The sequence below is a fragment of the Pristis pectinata genome, chromosome 6 (genome assembly GCF_009764475.1).
Source record: "Pristis pectinata isolate sPriPec2 chromosome 6, sPriPec2.1.pri, whole genome shotgun sequence".
Lineage (NCBI taxonomy): Eukaryota > Metazoa > Chordata > Chondrichthyes > Rhinopristiformes > Pristidae > Pristis > Pristis pectinata.
In genome coordinates this window covers 49,484,296-49,502,573 of record NC_067410.1, presented here as the reverse complement: position 1 = coordinate 49,502,573, position 18,278 = coordinate 49,484,296, and the positions used below count along the sequence as shown (strand labels likewise).

The window sequence follows — 18,278 nt, the reverse complement described above, 5'->3', positions numbered from 1 at the left end:
TGGCTTGTTTTAATGATTCATGTGAAAAACAGAATCTCTGAAAATTCAACATCAACTCTGTATTATAATCATGTATCTATCTAGATAATAAACTGGAACTTCTGGGCTTCTAACTCCAAATTGAGTGTGTTATCAATTGAACAATATTGACATGTTCTTTAAAATAGAGCTCTCATCTTCAGGGAAAAAAAAGTGAAAAATGTAATGAATATTTAATGTTGTTACATTTTTTCTGTTTTGGTTATTCTCACTCTTAAGTGGTATATATTGCTGTAGGGATCAGGCTGAGAAAAATTACTAAGCTCACAAATTCTAGACAGCTGTAATTTATGTCAGACCTTAATGTAGGCAACTGGCTGAAAAACATTACTGAGCCCAGCTGTATGAGTGAATTGTATTAACACTGTGACAGTACAATTACTAACACAGGGTACTGTCTGGAAAATTATCAAAATTGACCACATGAGAGACTTGGATTTTCATATAATGCATGTAACACAAGATACTTGTTAAATCTAAACCAAAATAATTGATCTCATAACCTTCAGTGCTTATCTGTCTGTCATAATATCTTTGTATTTGAATTCCGAACATAGTAAGAATCCTTCATTATTTCCATACATTTGTGTTTTTTTTCAAAACAGGCTTATTACTAACTCTGGCATGAATATTCTGGCATCTGGTGATGCACAGCTTAATTGTAAGAACACCAATTCAGCCTGTGAAAAATTAATGGATAGTGGCAAGTTAACCAAATAAATATTATTCAAGTATCAAAATATTTATGTTTTACGTTAAACTAACTGCAGAAGAAGGCAACAAAATCAGAATCACTATGGTAGAAACAAATCCATAATTGCATAGTGGAATTAATATTAACTAACAAGACTATAAACATGGTCTTGTTATAGTCAAGACCGTGCTTGATCATAAGACTTGCTAATGAGGAATGCTCATCCATTTAAAGGTGTTCATTGAGGCAATGGTGAATTTCATCACTGATGTCTGCTTTTACCAAGTGGTGGTTCCTGAGATATGTGAAGTGGTCCACATTTTCCAGGATCTCACCATGAACCTTTATTGTCAGAGGGTAGTGTGGTGCAGTGGGGGCAGGTTGGTAAAGGACCTCGGTCTGGCGGATGTTGAGTGTAAGGACCATTAATACTTCAGTGAATGAGTCAATGGTAGCTTGGAACTCAACTTCAGAGCAAACAGAAGCACCTTCTACATACAGCATCTTGACTACTGAGGTTGGGTAACCTTGGTTCTGGAATCTAGATGCTGTAGGTTTTATAATTTCCCATTAGTTCTGAATATTAGCTCCACTCCCAAGGGAAGTTTGCTGGAGGTGAGGTACATTGTTGCTGCACAAAATGAAGAGAAAAGTGTTGGGGTTTTGACAAAGCCTTGTTTGATACCAGTCTTCACTGATATTGTGTCTGTTGTAGACCCATTGGTTAGTAACACAACTCACATGGCATCATAAAGTAAGCGGAGGATGGAGACAAAATTCTATGTGCATCCAAATTTGAGGAGAGTGTCCCTGTTCCTCCCAATTGATACAGTCAAAGGCTCCATTGAAGGCTATGTATAGTGGCTGGTGCTGTTTTCTCCATTTCTTTTAAGTTGCCACACCGTGAAAATCATATCCACTACCACGCTAGATTAATGGAATCTACACTATAATTCAGGAGCTGCTCTTGGGCCACTAGAAGTTCCTGATGCTGACTTGCCCAATGGCAAGCAGCAGAGACACCCCGCTATCTGAATTGTCTCCATACTTGAATATGACATCTCTGATATATCCTTCTATTTCTAAATGTCACCATGAGATTGTAATTTTCTATAAAGTTCTTCTCTGCCAAGTTTTAAGATTTCAGCCAGTATACCAACTACTCCCAAGGCTTCATTATTTTTGAGTAGGATGTGGCCTTCTCGACTTCTTGTCAGTTTGGAGTAGCAGCAAGGCTGGCCCAAGTAGGTTACTGTGCAATGGAGTCAAGGACAGGGTCACGGTTGAAGAGATTTTTGAAGTGTTCCTTCCAGCAGGCATTGACTGCCTCTATGTCCCTGATGAGTCCACCCCCATTCTTTACTCTCATTGGGGCTGGGCTTAAAACCGTGGACTTGAATGATGTATTTTGGAGGCAGACTGTACTGTGGAAGAATGTGCACCTTCAATGAAAAATGAGTTAAAATAGTATTAAAAATACAAGGTAATTGGATGGGATATATTAGTTGCTTAATAGATTTTTATCAAAATTTGTTTTGCGGAACACTATTCTTTACTATAAATTATGTTAAAACATGTCAGAAGAGCTATATTGTGCATGTTTGTTGCTCAGTGAATTCTGAATCATGCTGGCCCTTTTACTGAACAGCCTTCAATGGAGGACTTCAACTATCCAAATTGTGGGTGTTGTGGTATAATTGAATTTCTATTAGAGGTTTCTTGTCATCAAGATTGAAGGCCATTCAGTAAGAGCCAGCATGGATAGAACATTAAGTAGATAATAGAAAACAGAGTAGTAATGAATTGCAGTTCTTCACCCTGGAAGGAAGTGTACAATAGAGTTTCCCATTATTGGTACTAGGACACTGCTTTTCTTAATATATTAATGATTTGGACTTGGGTGTGCAGGGGACTCACCAAATTTGCTGATGACGCAATACTTGGAGGTGTAGTGGACTCTGAGGAGGATAGTAAAGATAGTTTGGTAGACAGGTAGGTGGCAGATGAAATTTACTGCTGCAAAATGTAAATTGTTATATTTTAGTGAGAATAAGAAGAAGAGAATATAAAGTAGAAGGTGCACTTCTCAAGGGAAGACAAGAGCAGAGAGATCTGGGCATATATGTTGAAAGAAGCGGGACAAGTTGAGAAAGTGATTTAAAATGAATACAGAACCCTCAGCTTTATAAATAAAGACTTAGAATACAAGAGCAAGGAAGTCATGATGAACCTTTGCAAAGTACTGGTTCTGCCACAGTTGAAGCATTGGAGAAGGTGCAGAAGAGATTTGCCAGAATGGTTTTAGTTATGTAGATAGACTGGAGAAACTGAAGCAGTTTTCCTTAGAACGGAAGAGGATGAGGACAGGTAGGTAAAGGAAAACTGTTCCCTTTGGTGAAGAAGTCAAAACTTAGGAGAGGTAGAATAAAGCTAACTGACAGAAGAACCAAAGGTGACATAAGAACAATTTTGTTTACACAGTAAGTGGTCTGGAATGCACTGCCAGGTTAGTAATGGAGGCAAATTCAATTATAGTATTCAAAAGAAATCAGGTAAGAATTTGTAGTGCCTTGGGAGCGGGATGGGGCAGTGGGATTAGCTGGATTGCTTTTACATGGAGTCAATACAGATTTGATGGCCAAATGGACTCCTTCCATACTGAAAGCATACTGTGATTCTGTGAATTCAAATACATAATTGGCTGCCAGTAGATCCTTTTCTATAGATCATTTAATGAATGTGTTTCTCCCCCTCTGATGAACCTATCAACTGAGATAACTTTCAGTGTCCTGATGCCTTCTGACAATAACTGAAACTCTGCAATAGGTTGCTATGGTGAATTGACAGCTTGAATTATTGGTATTGGTTTATTATTGTCACTCATACCAAGGTACAGTGAAAAACTTGTCTTGCATACTGATCATACAGATCAATTCATTACACAGTGCAGTTACATTGGGTTAGTACAGAGTGCATTGAGGTAGTACAGAGTGCATTGATGTAGTACAGGTAAAATCAATAACAGTACAGAGTAAAGTGTCACAGCTACAGAGAAAGTGCAGTGCAATAAGGTGCAAGGTCACAACAAGGTAGATCGTGAGGTCAGAGTCCATCTCATCGTATAAGGGAGCCGTTCAATAATCTTATCACAGTGGGTAGAAGCTGTCCTTAAGTCTGGTGGTACGTGCCCTCAGGCTCCTGTATCTTCTACCCGATGGAAGAGGAGAGAAGAAAGAATGACCCGAGTGGGTGGGGTCTTTGATCATGCTGGCTGCTTCACCAAGACAGCGAGAGGTAAAGACAGAGTCCAGTGAGGGGAGGCTGGTGTCCGTGATGCGCTGGGCTGTGTCCATCACTCTCTGCAGTTTCTTGCGGTCCTGGGCAGAGCAGTTGCTGTACCAAGTCGTGATACATCCAGATAGGATGCTTTCTATGGTGCATCGATAAAAGTTGATGAGTGTCAAAGGGGACAAACCGAATTTCTTTAGCCTCCTGAGGAAGTGGAGGCACTGGTGAGCTTTCTTGGCCGTGGCATCTACATGATTTGACCAGGACAGGCTGTTGGTGATGTTCACTCCCAGGAACTTGAAGCTCTCAACCCTTTCAACCTCAGCACTGTTGATGCAGACAGATGCATGTACACCATCCCCTTTCCTGAAGTCAATGACCAGCTCTTTTGTTGACATTGAGGGAAAGGTTGTTGTCATGACACCATTCCACTAAGCTCTCTATCTCCTTCCTGTACTCCGACTCATCACTGTTTGAGATACGGCCTACAACGGTGGTATCATATGCAAACCTGTAGATGGAGTTAGAACAGAATCTGGCCACACAGCTATGAGTGTATAAGGAGTAGAGTAGTGGGCTGAGGACACAGCCTTGTGGGGCACCAGTGTTGAGAATAATCCTGCCAGAGGTATTGCTGCCTGTCCTCACTGTTTGTGGTCTTTTGGTTAGAAAGTCAAGGATCTAGTTACAGTATAATATCCAAAGAGAAGTTAGGTTTCATTTGTAAATTTAATTGAATGCAAAAATGTTTTTACCTTGAGCATTACTTCATGAACTCTCATGCAGTGATCAACATTATAACTACAGGCATTGTTCCTTTGCTTTTTTTAATGCCCATTATTGTTTGAGAGGCAAGGAGGTATTGGCACAATTTTAATCGAAGATGAGGGGTGGATCCAACCCTCATCTTTATTTTTTTAACATTCATGTATATACACCATTCATAATGAAAACCAAAAAGTAACCCAGCTCTTTCAGAGGGTAATTTAAGGTTCACTTCCCACCTTAAATTCCATTGTCAGAAATTTTCCAAGTTGTTGCCAGTAATTTGAAGGTTGTAACTATTAACTTTCTCAGTGGGAGCAAATCTGTTTTAAGAACCTGTTTTCTGGAGGTATAATTAAACATGCATTTTTGGAACTGATGAACATTTTTGACTAGTCATTACTTACTATTATCATTGACCCCATTATGTGTGTAAATAATAGTTTGTTTCAGTCTGCTATAAAACAATGAGCTTTCACACATCTGGAGCATTATGGCTATATGCACAGTAGCCGATGCCAAGCTTCAGTTCACTGCTGTTAAGCAAATCTTGCTCTATTGTGAACATTGCTATTTTGATACTTATGTGAAAAGGTGTATTGTGTTTTTGAACAAGTCTTTGACTGCCTTCTGCTGGCTGAGAAAAGATTTCTAATGCCTTACTTTCCCTGTGTTTTCTTTGAACAGATGCAATAATGAAAATGAATGGTATCAAATCCATGAAAATATAATTCGTAAATCCAGCAACAAGTACACTGCAGCCAGCACGAATTATGGTAAATTGTATCTTGTTCACACCGTTGGCAAATTTATAGCTTCATCCATTTTTTGTCCTAAACCTAAGCCCTCAAAATTATGTATATAGTAGATGTGCTATTCTTTCACATTGAATTCATTTCATTTCTGTATTATAATTTGTAATTGGACTGCAGCATCTCTATAACAAACATGGTTCAAACAAACACTATGACCCTATCAAATTATTGCAAGTTGTTGATTTTGAAAGATATTGTTGCGCTCATTCCACTGTTAATATAGTTGCTTGTCATTTCACTTTCCACTAATTGAACTAACTAGTTCAAGCAAGTTCAATTAATAAATCATGTCAAGGAATGAAATGATAATATTGAAATGATGAACAGATAATTTTAAGGATAGGTAGCCATTGTTAAGTAGGACAGCACATTGTATGAGGAGTAACCACAACATCTAGACTAGATTTGCACTTGGAGCACAATCATAATAAATCCTGCACTGTTTTTGTTATGGGGAATCTGCCTCCAAGCTATCTGAAATTGGTTGATCTTGAACCAATTAGGGGCTCAGAGAGTTGCCAGACAAACTTACTCATTCATGAGATGAACATCGCTGGCAGGGCCACTATTAATAGCTCATCCTTAATTGCTCTTGAGAAGTTATAGTAAGTCATAATCATGAACTAATGCAGTCAGTGTGATGAAGTCCCTTCCACAATACAGTATTGTTAGGTTGGGGGAGTCAGGATATTGATACAGCAATGATTAAGAAATGGCAAAATATTTTCAAATGAGGATCATGTATAATTTTGTAGAAGTGATGCTATTCTCAAGCAACTACTGGCCTTGATCTTTTAAGTGATAGAAGTCGTGGGTTTGGGACATAATATTAAAGAAGCCTTGGGAGACCGCAAAGTACACTTTGTAGCTATTCTGTCAACTCTGAGAGTGATGGAATGTTTAAGGTGGTGGATTTGGTGACAAAAAGCTGATATCTTTGTCTGGAATGATGTTGAGTTTTGGAGCTGCACTCATTTAGGCAAGAAGTAAGTATTCCATGATACTCCTTACTTGTACCGTGCAGGCGGCAGAAAGACTTTGAGACTTTCAAAGGTCAGAACATTGGTCACTTGCCTTCGTGTTCTTATAGTTGATTGGTGCATTTATGTTTGTGATCAGTGGTGACCCACTCTCTAAGCTCTCTCCCTCTCCCAAGCATGTCAATGATAATGGCCCTGAATGTCAATGGAAAATAGCTAAGTTCTTGTTTGAGATGGTCATTGTGTGGTATGAATTCTATTTCTGTTTTGGGATGTGGACTCTGATAACAAAGCCAGCATTTATTGCCCATCCCAATTGCCCTTAAGAAGGCAGCGATGAACCACCACCTTGAGCTGCTGAGTCCTTGGGAAGGTACTCCCACAGTGTTGTTGGGTAGTCCTACAATGTACAACATAGACCAGGGGATGTGGCCATCTGACCATGGTGGGGTTCAACTTCTCTGGGTCCCTGGAACCAATCAATGCTGGATTTGGGGCTTACTAGATGCCAGGCTCCAGACCAGGACTCCGGGATGAGATGCACTTGTATTACGTCAGGCCTAGTCTGACTTTTTGGGCTCATTCTTATCCATATTCAGTTCTAGACCTAGTACTATACAGGTGAGCACAGGTCTGTCATTGTAATAACACTAGGATATAAAATCCTAGGATACGTATTCATATATCCTTTTGAAATGAATGCTAATCTTGCATTTGCCTTCTTTACTACCAACTCAACCTGCAAGTTAACCTTTGGGAATCCTGAACTAGGACTCCCAAGTCACTTTGCACCTTTGATTTTTGAATTTTCTCCCCATTCAGAAAATAGTCTACATCTTTATTCTTCCTACCAAGGTGCATAGCTCTACACTTCCCTACGCTGTATTCCATCTGCCACTCTTTGCCCACTCTCCCAATCTGTCCCAGTCCTTCTGCAGACTCGCTGTGTCTGGAATACTACCTGTCCCTCTACCTATCTGCAAACTAGGTCACAATGCCATCAGTTCCTTCATCCAGATTATTAATGTATAAAGTGAAAAGTTATGGTCCCACCATTGACCCCTGTGGAACTCCACTAGTCAACAGCAGCCATCCTAAAAGATAAAGATAAGATCTTTATTAGTCACATGTACATCGAAACACACAGTGAAATACATCTTTTGCGTAGTGATTTTGGGGGGCAGCCCACAAGTCTCGCCATGCTTCCGGCGCCAACATAGCATGCCCATAACTTCCTAACCCGTACGTCTTTGGAATGTGGGAGGAAACCCGAGCACCCAGAGGAAACCCACACAGACACGGGGAGAACGTACCCCTTTATCCCCACTCTCTTGACTTCTGTCAGTCAGCCAACCTCTAGCACCATGGGCTCTTATCATGTTTAGCAGCCTTGTGTGGGGCACCTTGTCAAAGGCCTTCTGAAAATTCAAGCAATAGCATCCACTGACTCTCCTTTGTCTAGCCTGCTTGTTACCTCCACAAAAAATTCCAGCAGATTTGTCAGGCAAGATCTCCCCTTAATGAAAGCATACTGACTTTGTCCTATTTTATCATATACTTCCAAGTACTCCTAAATTTCATCCTTAATAATGGACTCTTACCAACCACTGAGGCCAAGCTAACCAGCCTATAATTTCCTGCCTTCTGCCTCCATCCCTTCTTAAACAGCAGTATCACATTTGTGATTTTCCAGTCCTCTGGGACCCTCCCTGACTCCAGTGATTCTTGAAAGATTACTGCTAATGCCTCGACAATCTCTTCAAGCTTCCTCTTTCAGAGGTGTTGTCCATCTGGTCCAGGTGACTTATCTGCCTTCAGGCCTTTCAGTTTCCCCAGCACCTTCTCCTTAATAATGGCCACTACACTCACCTCTGCCCCTAGACTCTCTTGAATCTCTGGCATGTTACTTGTGTCTTCCACGGTGAAGACTGACACAAAGTACTGAACTCCTCTGCCATTTCCCCATTCCCCATTATTACTTCTCCAGCATCATTTTTAAGTGGTCCCATGTCCACTCTTGCCTTTCTCTTGCCCTTAATATATCTATAAAAAAACTTCTGGAACTTTTTTGTATATTATTGGCTAGTTTACCCTTGTACTTCATTGTCTCCTCACTTACAGCTTTTTTAGTTGTCTTCTTTTGGCTTTTAAAGGCTTCCCGATCCTCTGGCTTCCTGTTAATCTTTGCCATTGTATGCCTTCTATAGACTCAGTCTGCAGCTATGTCTTTAGAATATAAGAAATAGAAGCAATATAGCCATTTGCCTGTATTATCTTTCCTCCTCATTTCTGCCAAACTGCATCAATATATTGCTCTGAATTGAATTTCCTCTGACACTTGTCTGCCCATTTTGCCAGCCTCTCTCTGTCCTCTTGGAGTTTGTTACTGTCTTCCCCACTGTCTACCACACCTTCATGTTAAAATAGATAACATGTTATCTATTGTTGCTTGGTGGTGTTTACTTGAAACGTAAAAAAAATTTGCCTTATAGTGAATTAGATTGTTGGAATGGTTGTCAATGAAGACAGCCATTTCAGTAGGTTGCTCATAATCTTTGAAGCCAAAGATGTATTTAATTCTTTCAAGCATCCTGCACCTTCAGATTGCTGTAGGTACTCTGTTTCTTCAACTATTTTCCATTAAATGACTAAAGAAAGCTGAAGTAAAAGGTGAGCACTGTGTAATTCAAGCAGATGGAAGCCCCATCCTGTAACATGTCCGGCAATTTTGTTTACAATGTACTATGCTGTGTAAGCAAAAACAGAAGGTTAAACTTTTACACATTTTGAATAAACTGTTTTGAGATTTAGCCAGCTTCTAGCAAGGTGATAAAACGAATTCACATTGTCAGATCCAGAAAAATAAGTGTAAGTGAAGGTTGACCTCATTTCAGCTGATGGATGAATATGTGGTCTCTCATTTTACAGGAATGATCATTTCTCTCCAGCTGCTTCGCGGTGATATGGATCACATTCGCAGAGAGAATCCTATAATCTTTAACCGGGGAGTGGCCATCACCCGCAAACTAGGCTTCCCTGACGTCATCATGCCAGGTAGGCTTTGACATGTAGGCACTGTGGGAAAGTGATCACAAAATTGGAGCTCAGTGCTTCGTTTTATAAGAAATCAATGAGAAATAAAGTACACATAATTTTATACTAGCCATTGGTGTAAGGACGTCTCATATGTGCGTAGGAATTACAAAAGAGTGTGCACCAAATCACATTGATAAATTTCCATCCAAAGGCATATTTTCATATGTTTGATTATTATGGAAAGAGCTACAAAGTGCATCTCTGGTGGCAAGGTTTGGAGTTATAAAGAATGAACAGAGAGATTTGAAAGGAATCTCATGAATATGTAAAATATTATGTTAAATAGTAAAACTAGACTAGAGGAAAAGGGTTGGATATGGCAATATAAATTTAAAACTATGCTGGCAGGAAATTCTTCATATCAGAGTGGTTGATATGATATAAATTCACAGAGAAGATAGCAGAGACCAAAACCCAGAAATTATTTTTATTTAAATTTAATGCGACAATGAATGGTTAAATGAACAATGATTCAAGTTCATTTAAAAAAAGGAGTGCTGTAAATATTCAGCAGGTCAGTGGTATTTCATTGTGGTGAGAGAAGCAAATTTCATAATTCAGGCTGATGACCCTGACTCATTTGTTTCATTCCAGTTTTGTACCTACTGAGTTAATCCTCTCAAGGATGTAGGTAACCAGTCATACCCAACCATAAAAATAAGTATGAGAAATGGATTCATTTTTTCATACCTGAACATAATGAATATTAATAGAATTAAGGTAATTTCAGTATGTAATTCATTTAAAATAGATGGTATTCCTGTTGAAAGAAATTAATAGATGCTAATGTCATGAAAATTGAATTCCCTTGGTTATCCTATGAAAACCATTGAATACATTTTCTGCAGGAATGGAGACTTATGCTTGACTTTATGAAACACTTCATTTACTTTCTTGCTGCTTATTTATAAAGAAAGAGTTGCAGTGAACAGTCCTTGCCAATGTGTGTGACCAACCCATGCAACAGTTTAATCTTTATGCCCATAGAATTCTGTGAGCAATCGGCCATAAGATTAACCGAAAGCAAAATATTGTAGCTGACCTGAAACGTAAGTTCTGTTTCTCTCTCCACAAATGCTCCCTAACCTGCTAAGTATTTCCACCATTTTGTTTCTATTACATTTATTGCCTCCTTTTCTCCTCAACTGAACATAGGGAATCTGTTGTTCAGTTGCTACATAGTACTGGTGCTGTGTTAAGTGGGACAAGCCAGCAATGTACATTGATATATTATGCATGAATGGCGTGCTGAATTTTATTTGGTTATTTTGCATATCAAGGAGAAATATTTCTTGAAATTGGATGTTTTTGAGTCTAGATTTTTTAGCTGCTATCAAATTTAACATTTCTTTTCATTAGAGGTACACAAGGTTATAGCATAGCATCGATGTCATGAGCATCAGTGAATATATTGAACTTTTTGCATCTTTGTGGCCATTATTTATACTTCCCTTTCAGTTGCCTCCTTTGATAAAATAAAGTTTAACAGTTTTATTGCTGTGAAATTGGGCTATGTCGCACTTTCTTTTGTTGGTGCTGCAAGGTGCTGATTTGAGTTTCATTTGCAAATCTCAAGCAAGCATTTATAGAGCAACTTAAACTACTTCTCAAATTGAATAACATACTACTTTGTGCATTGTGCAAATATGCTGAAAGTACACAGAATAGGCAGTTGGTGCCATTGATCCTTGTGTAATGTTGCTTGATGCTTGAAACTGCATCCATTCAGCAAACTCAGCATGGACTCACGTTCAGGTAACCATCAGGAAGAGCAGCATCTCCCATGCCCCTCTTGTCATTTATTGCTTAAAGAGACATTCAATTTCTTCTAGGTCTGTTGAGGATTGGGAGGGCATGATGTTTGTAAAATGGGACATCTGAGGTGTCACAAAGACTTTTCTGTGCATTTAAGTTGGGCTTCCTCCAGGATTAGGAGTTAAGAGGAGGCCCAAAATTTTATGGCCCAGGAAACTTTTCCTATCTGTCTTAGTCCACTGTGCTCACCATTTTCATGCTCCAACAACAGATCTTGGGAAACAAGGGTCATACATTGATGTCTGGTTCCTGATTCAAGTCAGGGCTCCAGGAACCAGAGCTACATTGAGATCTACAGAGGCAACTACAATATGGTAAACCCCACAATTAAAATTATGAAACACATTTCTGATGCTTGAACGGTCTGAAGGCATTCTCCTGCTCATACCAAAGAGGTGCCTGCAATGCTCTTGTGAATAAGCAGCTATAGCCCTTGCCTACAGCAGCACAGCTGCTATGGCACTGTCCAAGATGGCTTCCTGCAGCTGTGCATAAAAAACCTGTCTGTTCCTCCCCACTGTGTGGAATAAGACTTTCAGTACCATATCAGAAAACTGAGGTGCCTGCACTATTCCGCACTCTGACATGATTTACTCTTAACTTCTCAAAACATACAAGTGATTTCCAACAATAATTGGAGGTAATGAGCAGCTACACTTTAAGAAATGCAGTCATTAGTTAGTTTCAGCTGGTGTTAACAATTATTGAAATAATATCACACGTTCATACAATAAATTATATATTTGGCAACACCCAACAATCATCATAATGAAGTGCAAATATGAAATTGTGTTCTTAATTTGCACAGGGTCAAACTTTATGGGTTATTTACATATCACAAGTGATCAATTTCTCCCGTGCAGTGCTTCCATTCCTTCATTCTGACTGGTCTATTTTTTTCCATGTCCTAACTCTTTCATGCAGAAAAATTAGTTGCTGACTTACTGTTGGCTACAGTAGTACAAACACAGGAAAGCCAGACATGGAGGTCAGATAGAAAAATAAATCTAAGTGCCTGTAACTACAGTTTTAAAAAGAGATCATTACAGTTTGTGTATTGGAAAAGATTTTTTTTGTGGACTGGTCTTGCAGCCACAAAAAATAAGATAATTGTTTCAAGAATGCTCTCGATGTATATCAAATGTAAGTCTATCTAAGTAAAATGCATAGTCTTAGCTGGCAGTATGTTCAATGTCATTGTAATTACTCAGAAGAATAAGTGTTCAAGAAATAGCATCTACAGGATCCTGATGAAAGCTGCCTATCCACAAAAGTTGCACTACCTATTCAAGGAGTTTCATGAAGGAATTAAGGCAACAATCCAATATATGATTGAAACATTATCTGAATTCATTAATAGTCGTATGAAGCAAGGTTGTGTCTCAGCACTTACTAGCTTCGACATCTACTATCTTCTTCTCCAGTATGTATTTCAAAGCGTTCATTCTAATTTACTGATTGAATTAAGGATGTCAGGGAATTGCAGGACAAAACATATGCCTCTAGCTGATTATGTCAGATCTGCCCATCACAGATGCCATTCTATTCATCTCCACCTCACCTGATGACTCATGATTCATGGTAAACAAATTCTCTAATGCATGCAACAAAGTCAGCTGAACAGTCAGGATAAAAAAAATGTCATCCAAGATCTACATCAATAATAAATTCTTGGACAAGGTGAGACAGTCTTGTTCTCTTGGCTCAACTCTCAAGTTGTTGTGGAAATTATTAAACCCTCTGTCATCTTTGACAAACATAGTTCAAAGGTATAGAACAACAATCCACTTACCCTGAACACATTTATTTGCCAGGCATAGATCCATTACTCTTCCTCACAACCGTGAACAACAGGTCACATATTGTAAGCAGGAGCACAGAATGAACAGCTTCCACCATTGATGTCTTAGAAAAAATCCCTTCAGTCAATTGGAATCAGCCTAAAGTCTATGCAGATTGCAATGAACCTACATAGAGTTTGATGGCTGGAACACGTGAAGCACGTCTTAAGATTTTTTATTGTTTGGGATGTGGATGTCCCCGACAAGGACAGCATTTATTGCCAATCCCTCATTGTCATTAAGAAGGTGGTGATGAGCCCCCATCTCCTATCATTATTGTCAAGGCATACCCACATTACTGTTGAGTAGGAAATTCAAGGAGTTAGACTCATTGATGGTGTATGAATGGAGATATGTTTCCAAGTCAGGATGGCGTGAGACTTGGAGGGGAACCTCCTCATGTTTTCCATGTACCTATAGGTCTTGTCCACATCATGGTAGAAATTGCAGTTTAACAAGTTCTGTCGGACGTTATATTCAACAACCAACTATGAACAATGAGTCACCACCTCGCCACAACATCGGGAAGACCAAAACACAGATACAATGACAAACTTACATGAGGTCTCAAGCAACTCATCACTTTCACTGATAATTGGGGTAGGCCTGCCTCTAGCCACTGAGTTTTGAGAGCCTCATCAAGGCTGGCGCAATCAGGTGCAAAGTGAAGACTACCAGAGAGTCCAAGCTGAGGTCTGTCAGCAAACCAAGAAGCAAAATACGCTCTGATCTCCATCTGGTGAGGAGATTTTATGGGAAGGCTTGCCACTTAATCTTCAGATTTTTCTGCTCATGCATTTTTCCCAAGCCATTTTCAAGCTCTATTAACCAATTGTCACATCTCCTTTCATCCATCAGAATGTTGGTTATCCATCAAACAATGTTGTTCCTAAATACTGAAAAAAATAGTTATGAAAAGCTGGATGTCAGCACTTTTGCACTATTTATTTATTGTTGTAACTTGTAGTAATTTTTATGACTTTATGTCATGCTGTTATGGACTAGGTTACTATTGGTGAATGTCCCTTTAAGATAGAGCATAGTGGTGTGTGTGTGTGTGTGTGTGTGTGTGTGTGTGTGTGTGTGTGTGTGTGTGTGTGTGTGTGTGTGTGTGTGTGTGTGTGTGGCGTGCTTACGTCAACAGAAGATAAAGGACGTAATGAAGTTTTTGGAGTAGTCAGTCAGAGAGAGGGAGAAGAGAGAGAGAGAGACACCAGCCTGCTAGTTTCTCTATCAATGGATGAGAAACAATAATTGTTTCTGTCACTATAATCCACATATGGATTTTTGGAGTAATCTGGTGGAGTCCACTTTGTCGTTAACCTGTAGAGGGAAACAGGTATTTGTGTGGACGGCCACATCTCTGATACTTTTCAGGGTGGCAGATACTTTGGAACAAAGCAGTGGAGTTCACTTTGTTGTTGACCTGTAGAAGGAAATAGGTATTTGTGTGGACAGCCACGAGTCGAGTGCCTTTCGGGGCGAGGAAGATGCGGTGGGGTGGTCACTGCTGAGTAAACACTGAGGTGTCGTTTGGGTTCCAAAGTGGAACATTTGGATTTCGTAATTACTCTCTATTTTCTCTCCACATCTACATTTTGTCTTCAGTCAACGGTGGTTGTTGAAGAAGCCTTTGCTTATGGTTCACCTTATGGCTTGCTGAACTGAACTTTAAGAACCATTCCTGGACTTGGAGTTTGGGAATTTGCCACACACACACTGTGAGTTTAGTTTTTGGGGTTAATGTTTAGGGTTTAACATTTTTACTTCTAACGTTCTAACATTTTTACTTTTATTTTTCTTATTATCATAAGTAGCTATTAATAAAGTAGTTGTTAACACTGAATCATGACTCAGTGTATTTCTTTTGTCGCTGGTTCGTAACACTTGCACTGCTCTGCTGCCGCAAAATAAATTTCATGACATAATTTAGTGATAATAAACCTGATTCTGATTCTGTTAGTATCATACCAGTCATTATGGCCCATCAGTACAATGACAGGAATTCCAAGAAAATTATGAACAAGAAAGTGCAACGAAAGCACCCACTAATCCAGTTACCTTTGAAACTGGAGGCAGGCTGAGGTGCAACCTTCTGCTGGCATTAAGTGCCAGCCCTGGGACACCTGTGCTATGCCATGGAGGACAACAGGAAAGTGCAGAATTCCTCATTTTTTCCAGCTCTTCTCCTGCAAACATGCATCAGGTTAGACTTGGAGCAAGTACAGCAGTCCTATTGAAAACAATGGAAAGAAACCACAGTTGACAGAACTGTAAAGAGAGTTCATTTGATTTAATTTGGTTAAGTCAAATATGACTAGTTGTTTTTAAGTGTGTGTGCCTGTGTGTGCATTTTAGCTTTTAGAAGATGGTTTTCATTTCTTTAAAGAACATTTTTATATTTTAATGGTATTTAATAGTACCTTTGTTTGGTCCAACCCAATATTATAATCTCTGCCCGAATAGTAACTTGTGATAATATGTTCCAGCTCCATAATCCTCAATGAAAATACCTTTCTAATTTCCCTCTTCTTTCTTCTGGTAACAGTCTTAAGAATAGAATCATAGAAAGGTGCAACACAGAAATAGGCCCTTTCAGCCCACATCATCCGTGCAACTGTGATGTCTATCTACACTAACCCTATTTGCCCTTATGATGCCTGTACCCCTCTTCACCTTTTCTATTCAAGTACGTATACAAACACCTCTTAAACATTGTAATTGTATCTGCCTCCCTCATCTCCCCTTAGATCTCTTTAAATTTCTCGCCCTTGCCCTCTGATTCTAGAACCCCCTGCCCTGGGAAAAAGATTCTGACTATCCATCCTATCTATGCCCCTCATAATTCTATAAGGTGATCTCTCCGCCTCCTACGTTCCAGTGAGAATAAAACTAGCTTGTCCAATCTCTCCTTATAATTACAGCCCTCCATTTCAGGCAACATCCTGATGAATCTCTTCTGCACTGCTTCTATTGCTACCACATCCTTTCTATAGTGTGGATCTGAAGAACTACACACAGTACTCCAAGTACTCTAACCAATGTTTTTTACAGCTGCAACATGGTGTCCCAAATCTTATACTCAATGCCTCGGCCTATGAAGGCTAGCTTACCAAATGCCTTGTTCACTAATCTATCCACCTGTGTCACCACTTTCGGGGAGCTATGGACTTGCACCCTAAGTTCTCTGTACATGAACATTACTAGGGTCCCTGCCATTAATCCCATATGTCCTACCAGAATTTGATCTCCTAAAATGCACTACCTAACGCTTGTCTTAATCAAGTCGCATCTGCCCTGTTCTGCCCAATTTTTCAGCTTATCTATGCCCTGCTGCATCCTTAGACAACCTTCTTCACTATCTATAACTCCACCAATTTTTGTGTTGTCTGCAAACTTACTAATTATACCACATACATTCTCATCCAGGTCATTTATATGTATTCTAAGCAACAAAGATCGCAGCACTGATCCCTGAGGCACACCACTTGTTACAGACTTCCAATTCGAGAACACCTGTCCACTACTACCCTCTGCCTCCGATCACCAAAGCAATTTTGGATCCAGTTTGCAATGCACCTTGGACCTCTTATGCCTTAACTTTTTGGATCAGCTTATCATATAGGACCTTGTCAAAAGCCTTATCAAAGTCTGTGGAAAACACATCCACCACTCTGCCTTCATGAATTTTCATAGTTACTTCCTCAAAAAAACTCAATCAGATTTATGAGTCATGATCTCCCCTGCACAAAACTATGCTGACTCATAATCAGTCCCTGCCTTTCCAAGTGAACTTAAATCCTGTCCCTCAGAATTTTCTCAAACAACTTCTCTACCACTGAAGTAAGGCTCACTAGCCTGTAGTTTTCAGGGATCATTAGCGATCATCTGGTCTTCTTGTACCTTGCCCATGGCTGACGAAGATGCAAAAATCTCGGTCAGAACTGCAGCAATCTCCTCCCTTGCTTCCCTTAGCATCCTAGGATAGATCCCATCAGGCTCCAAGCATTTACCCACCCTAATGTGCTTCAATATTTCTCATTCTTCCTCCTTCCTGATACAGATGTGCTCCAGAGTGTCAGCATACCCCCTTAACTCTCCAGCCTCTACATCCTTCTTGTGAATGCCACAGAGAACTATTCATTTACGATGTTGCTTATATCCCCTGGCTCCATGCATAGATTACCTCACTGGTCCCTGTGGGGACCTGTTCCTTTCTTTGCTACAGTATTGCTTTTAATATAAAAGGATTTAGAATTCTCCTTAGGCCAACCTGCCAAGGTCATTTCATGGCCTCTTTTTGCCCTCATAATTTCTTAAGTTTTCTTCTTTATCCCCTGTAAACCTGAAGTGATTGGCTAGATACCAATTTCCTATACTTGGCATATGAACATAGAACATTGAACAGAGAACAGTACAGCACAATGGCCCACAATGTTGTGCCGACATAGCTAATCCTTCCTACCTACAGAATGCCCATATCATAGAATAGAATCATAGAACAGTACCGCACAATACAGGCCATTTTCCTCTCATTCATGTGCCCATCCAAGCCCTTCTTAAAAGCCCCCATTGAATTTGCCTCCACCGCCCTATCAGGCAATGCATTCCAGGCATCCACCACTCTCTGAGTAAATGCTTCTTTCTTTTTCCTGATCAAGCCTTCAATATCGTTCATCAACCAAGGTTCCCTAAGTTTACCATCTTTGCCTCTTGCTCTTACAGAGCCATGCCAACTCTGAACTCTTTCTTACTTTTAAATACCTCCCACTTATCAGATGTTTTTTACCCCTCTGGCAACTGCTCCCAGTCTACTTCTCCCACGTCCTGTCTTACACAATTTAAATCCACCTTCCACCCTGTGTAGGGCCCTAAACCGAGGACCGACTTGAGCCTTTTCCATGACTACCTTGAACCTATGGTCAAACACTTCAGTCAATTACCT

The 18,278-nt window shown here is 39.7% G+C and overlaps 1 protein-coding gene across 3 annotated transcripts in view; it reads left to right on the top strand.

The window, feature by feature from the left end:
- The window catches only part of dock3 (dedicator of cytokinesis 3), an 822,502-nt gene that overhangs the window by 553,813 nt on the left and 250,411 nt on the right, over nucleotides 1-18,278 (top strand). For all 3 annotated transcript variants that reach the window (XM_052017225.1, XM_052017226.1, XM_052017224.1), the window contains exons 13-14: nucleotides 5,474-5,562; nucleotides 9,510-9,635. In XM_052017225.1, coding sequence (XP_051873185.1) covers nucleotides 5,474-5,562; nucleotides 9,510-9,635 — 215 coding nt within the window. The remainder of the gene's footprint in view (nucleotides 1-5,473; nucleotides 5,563-9,509; nucleotides 9,636-18,278) is intronic.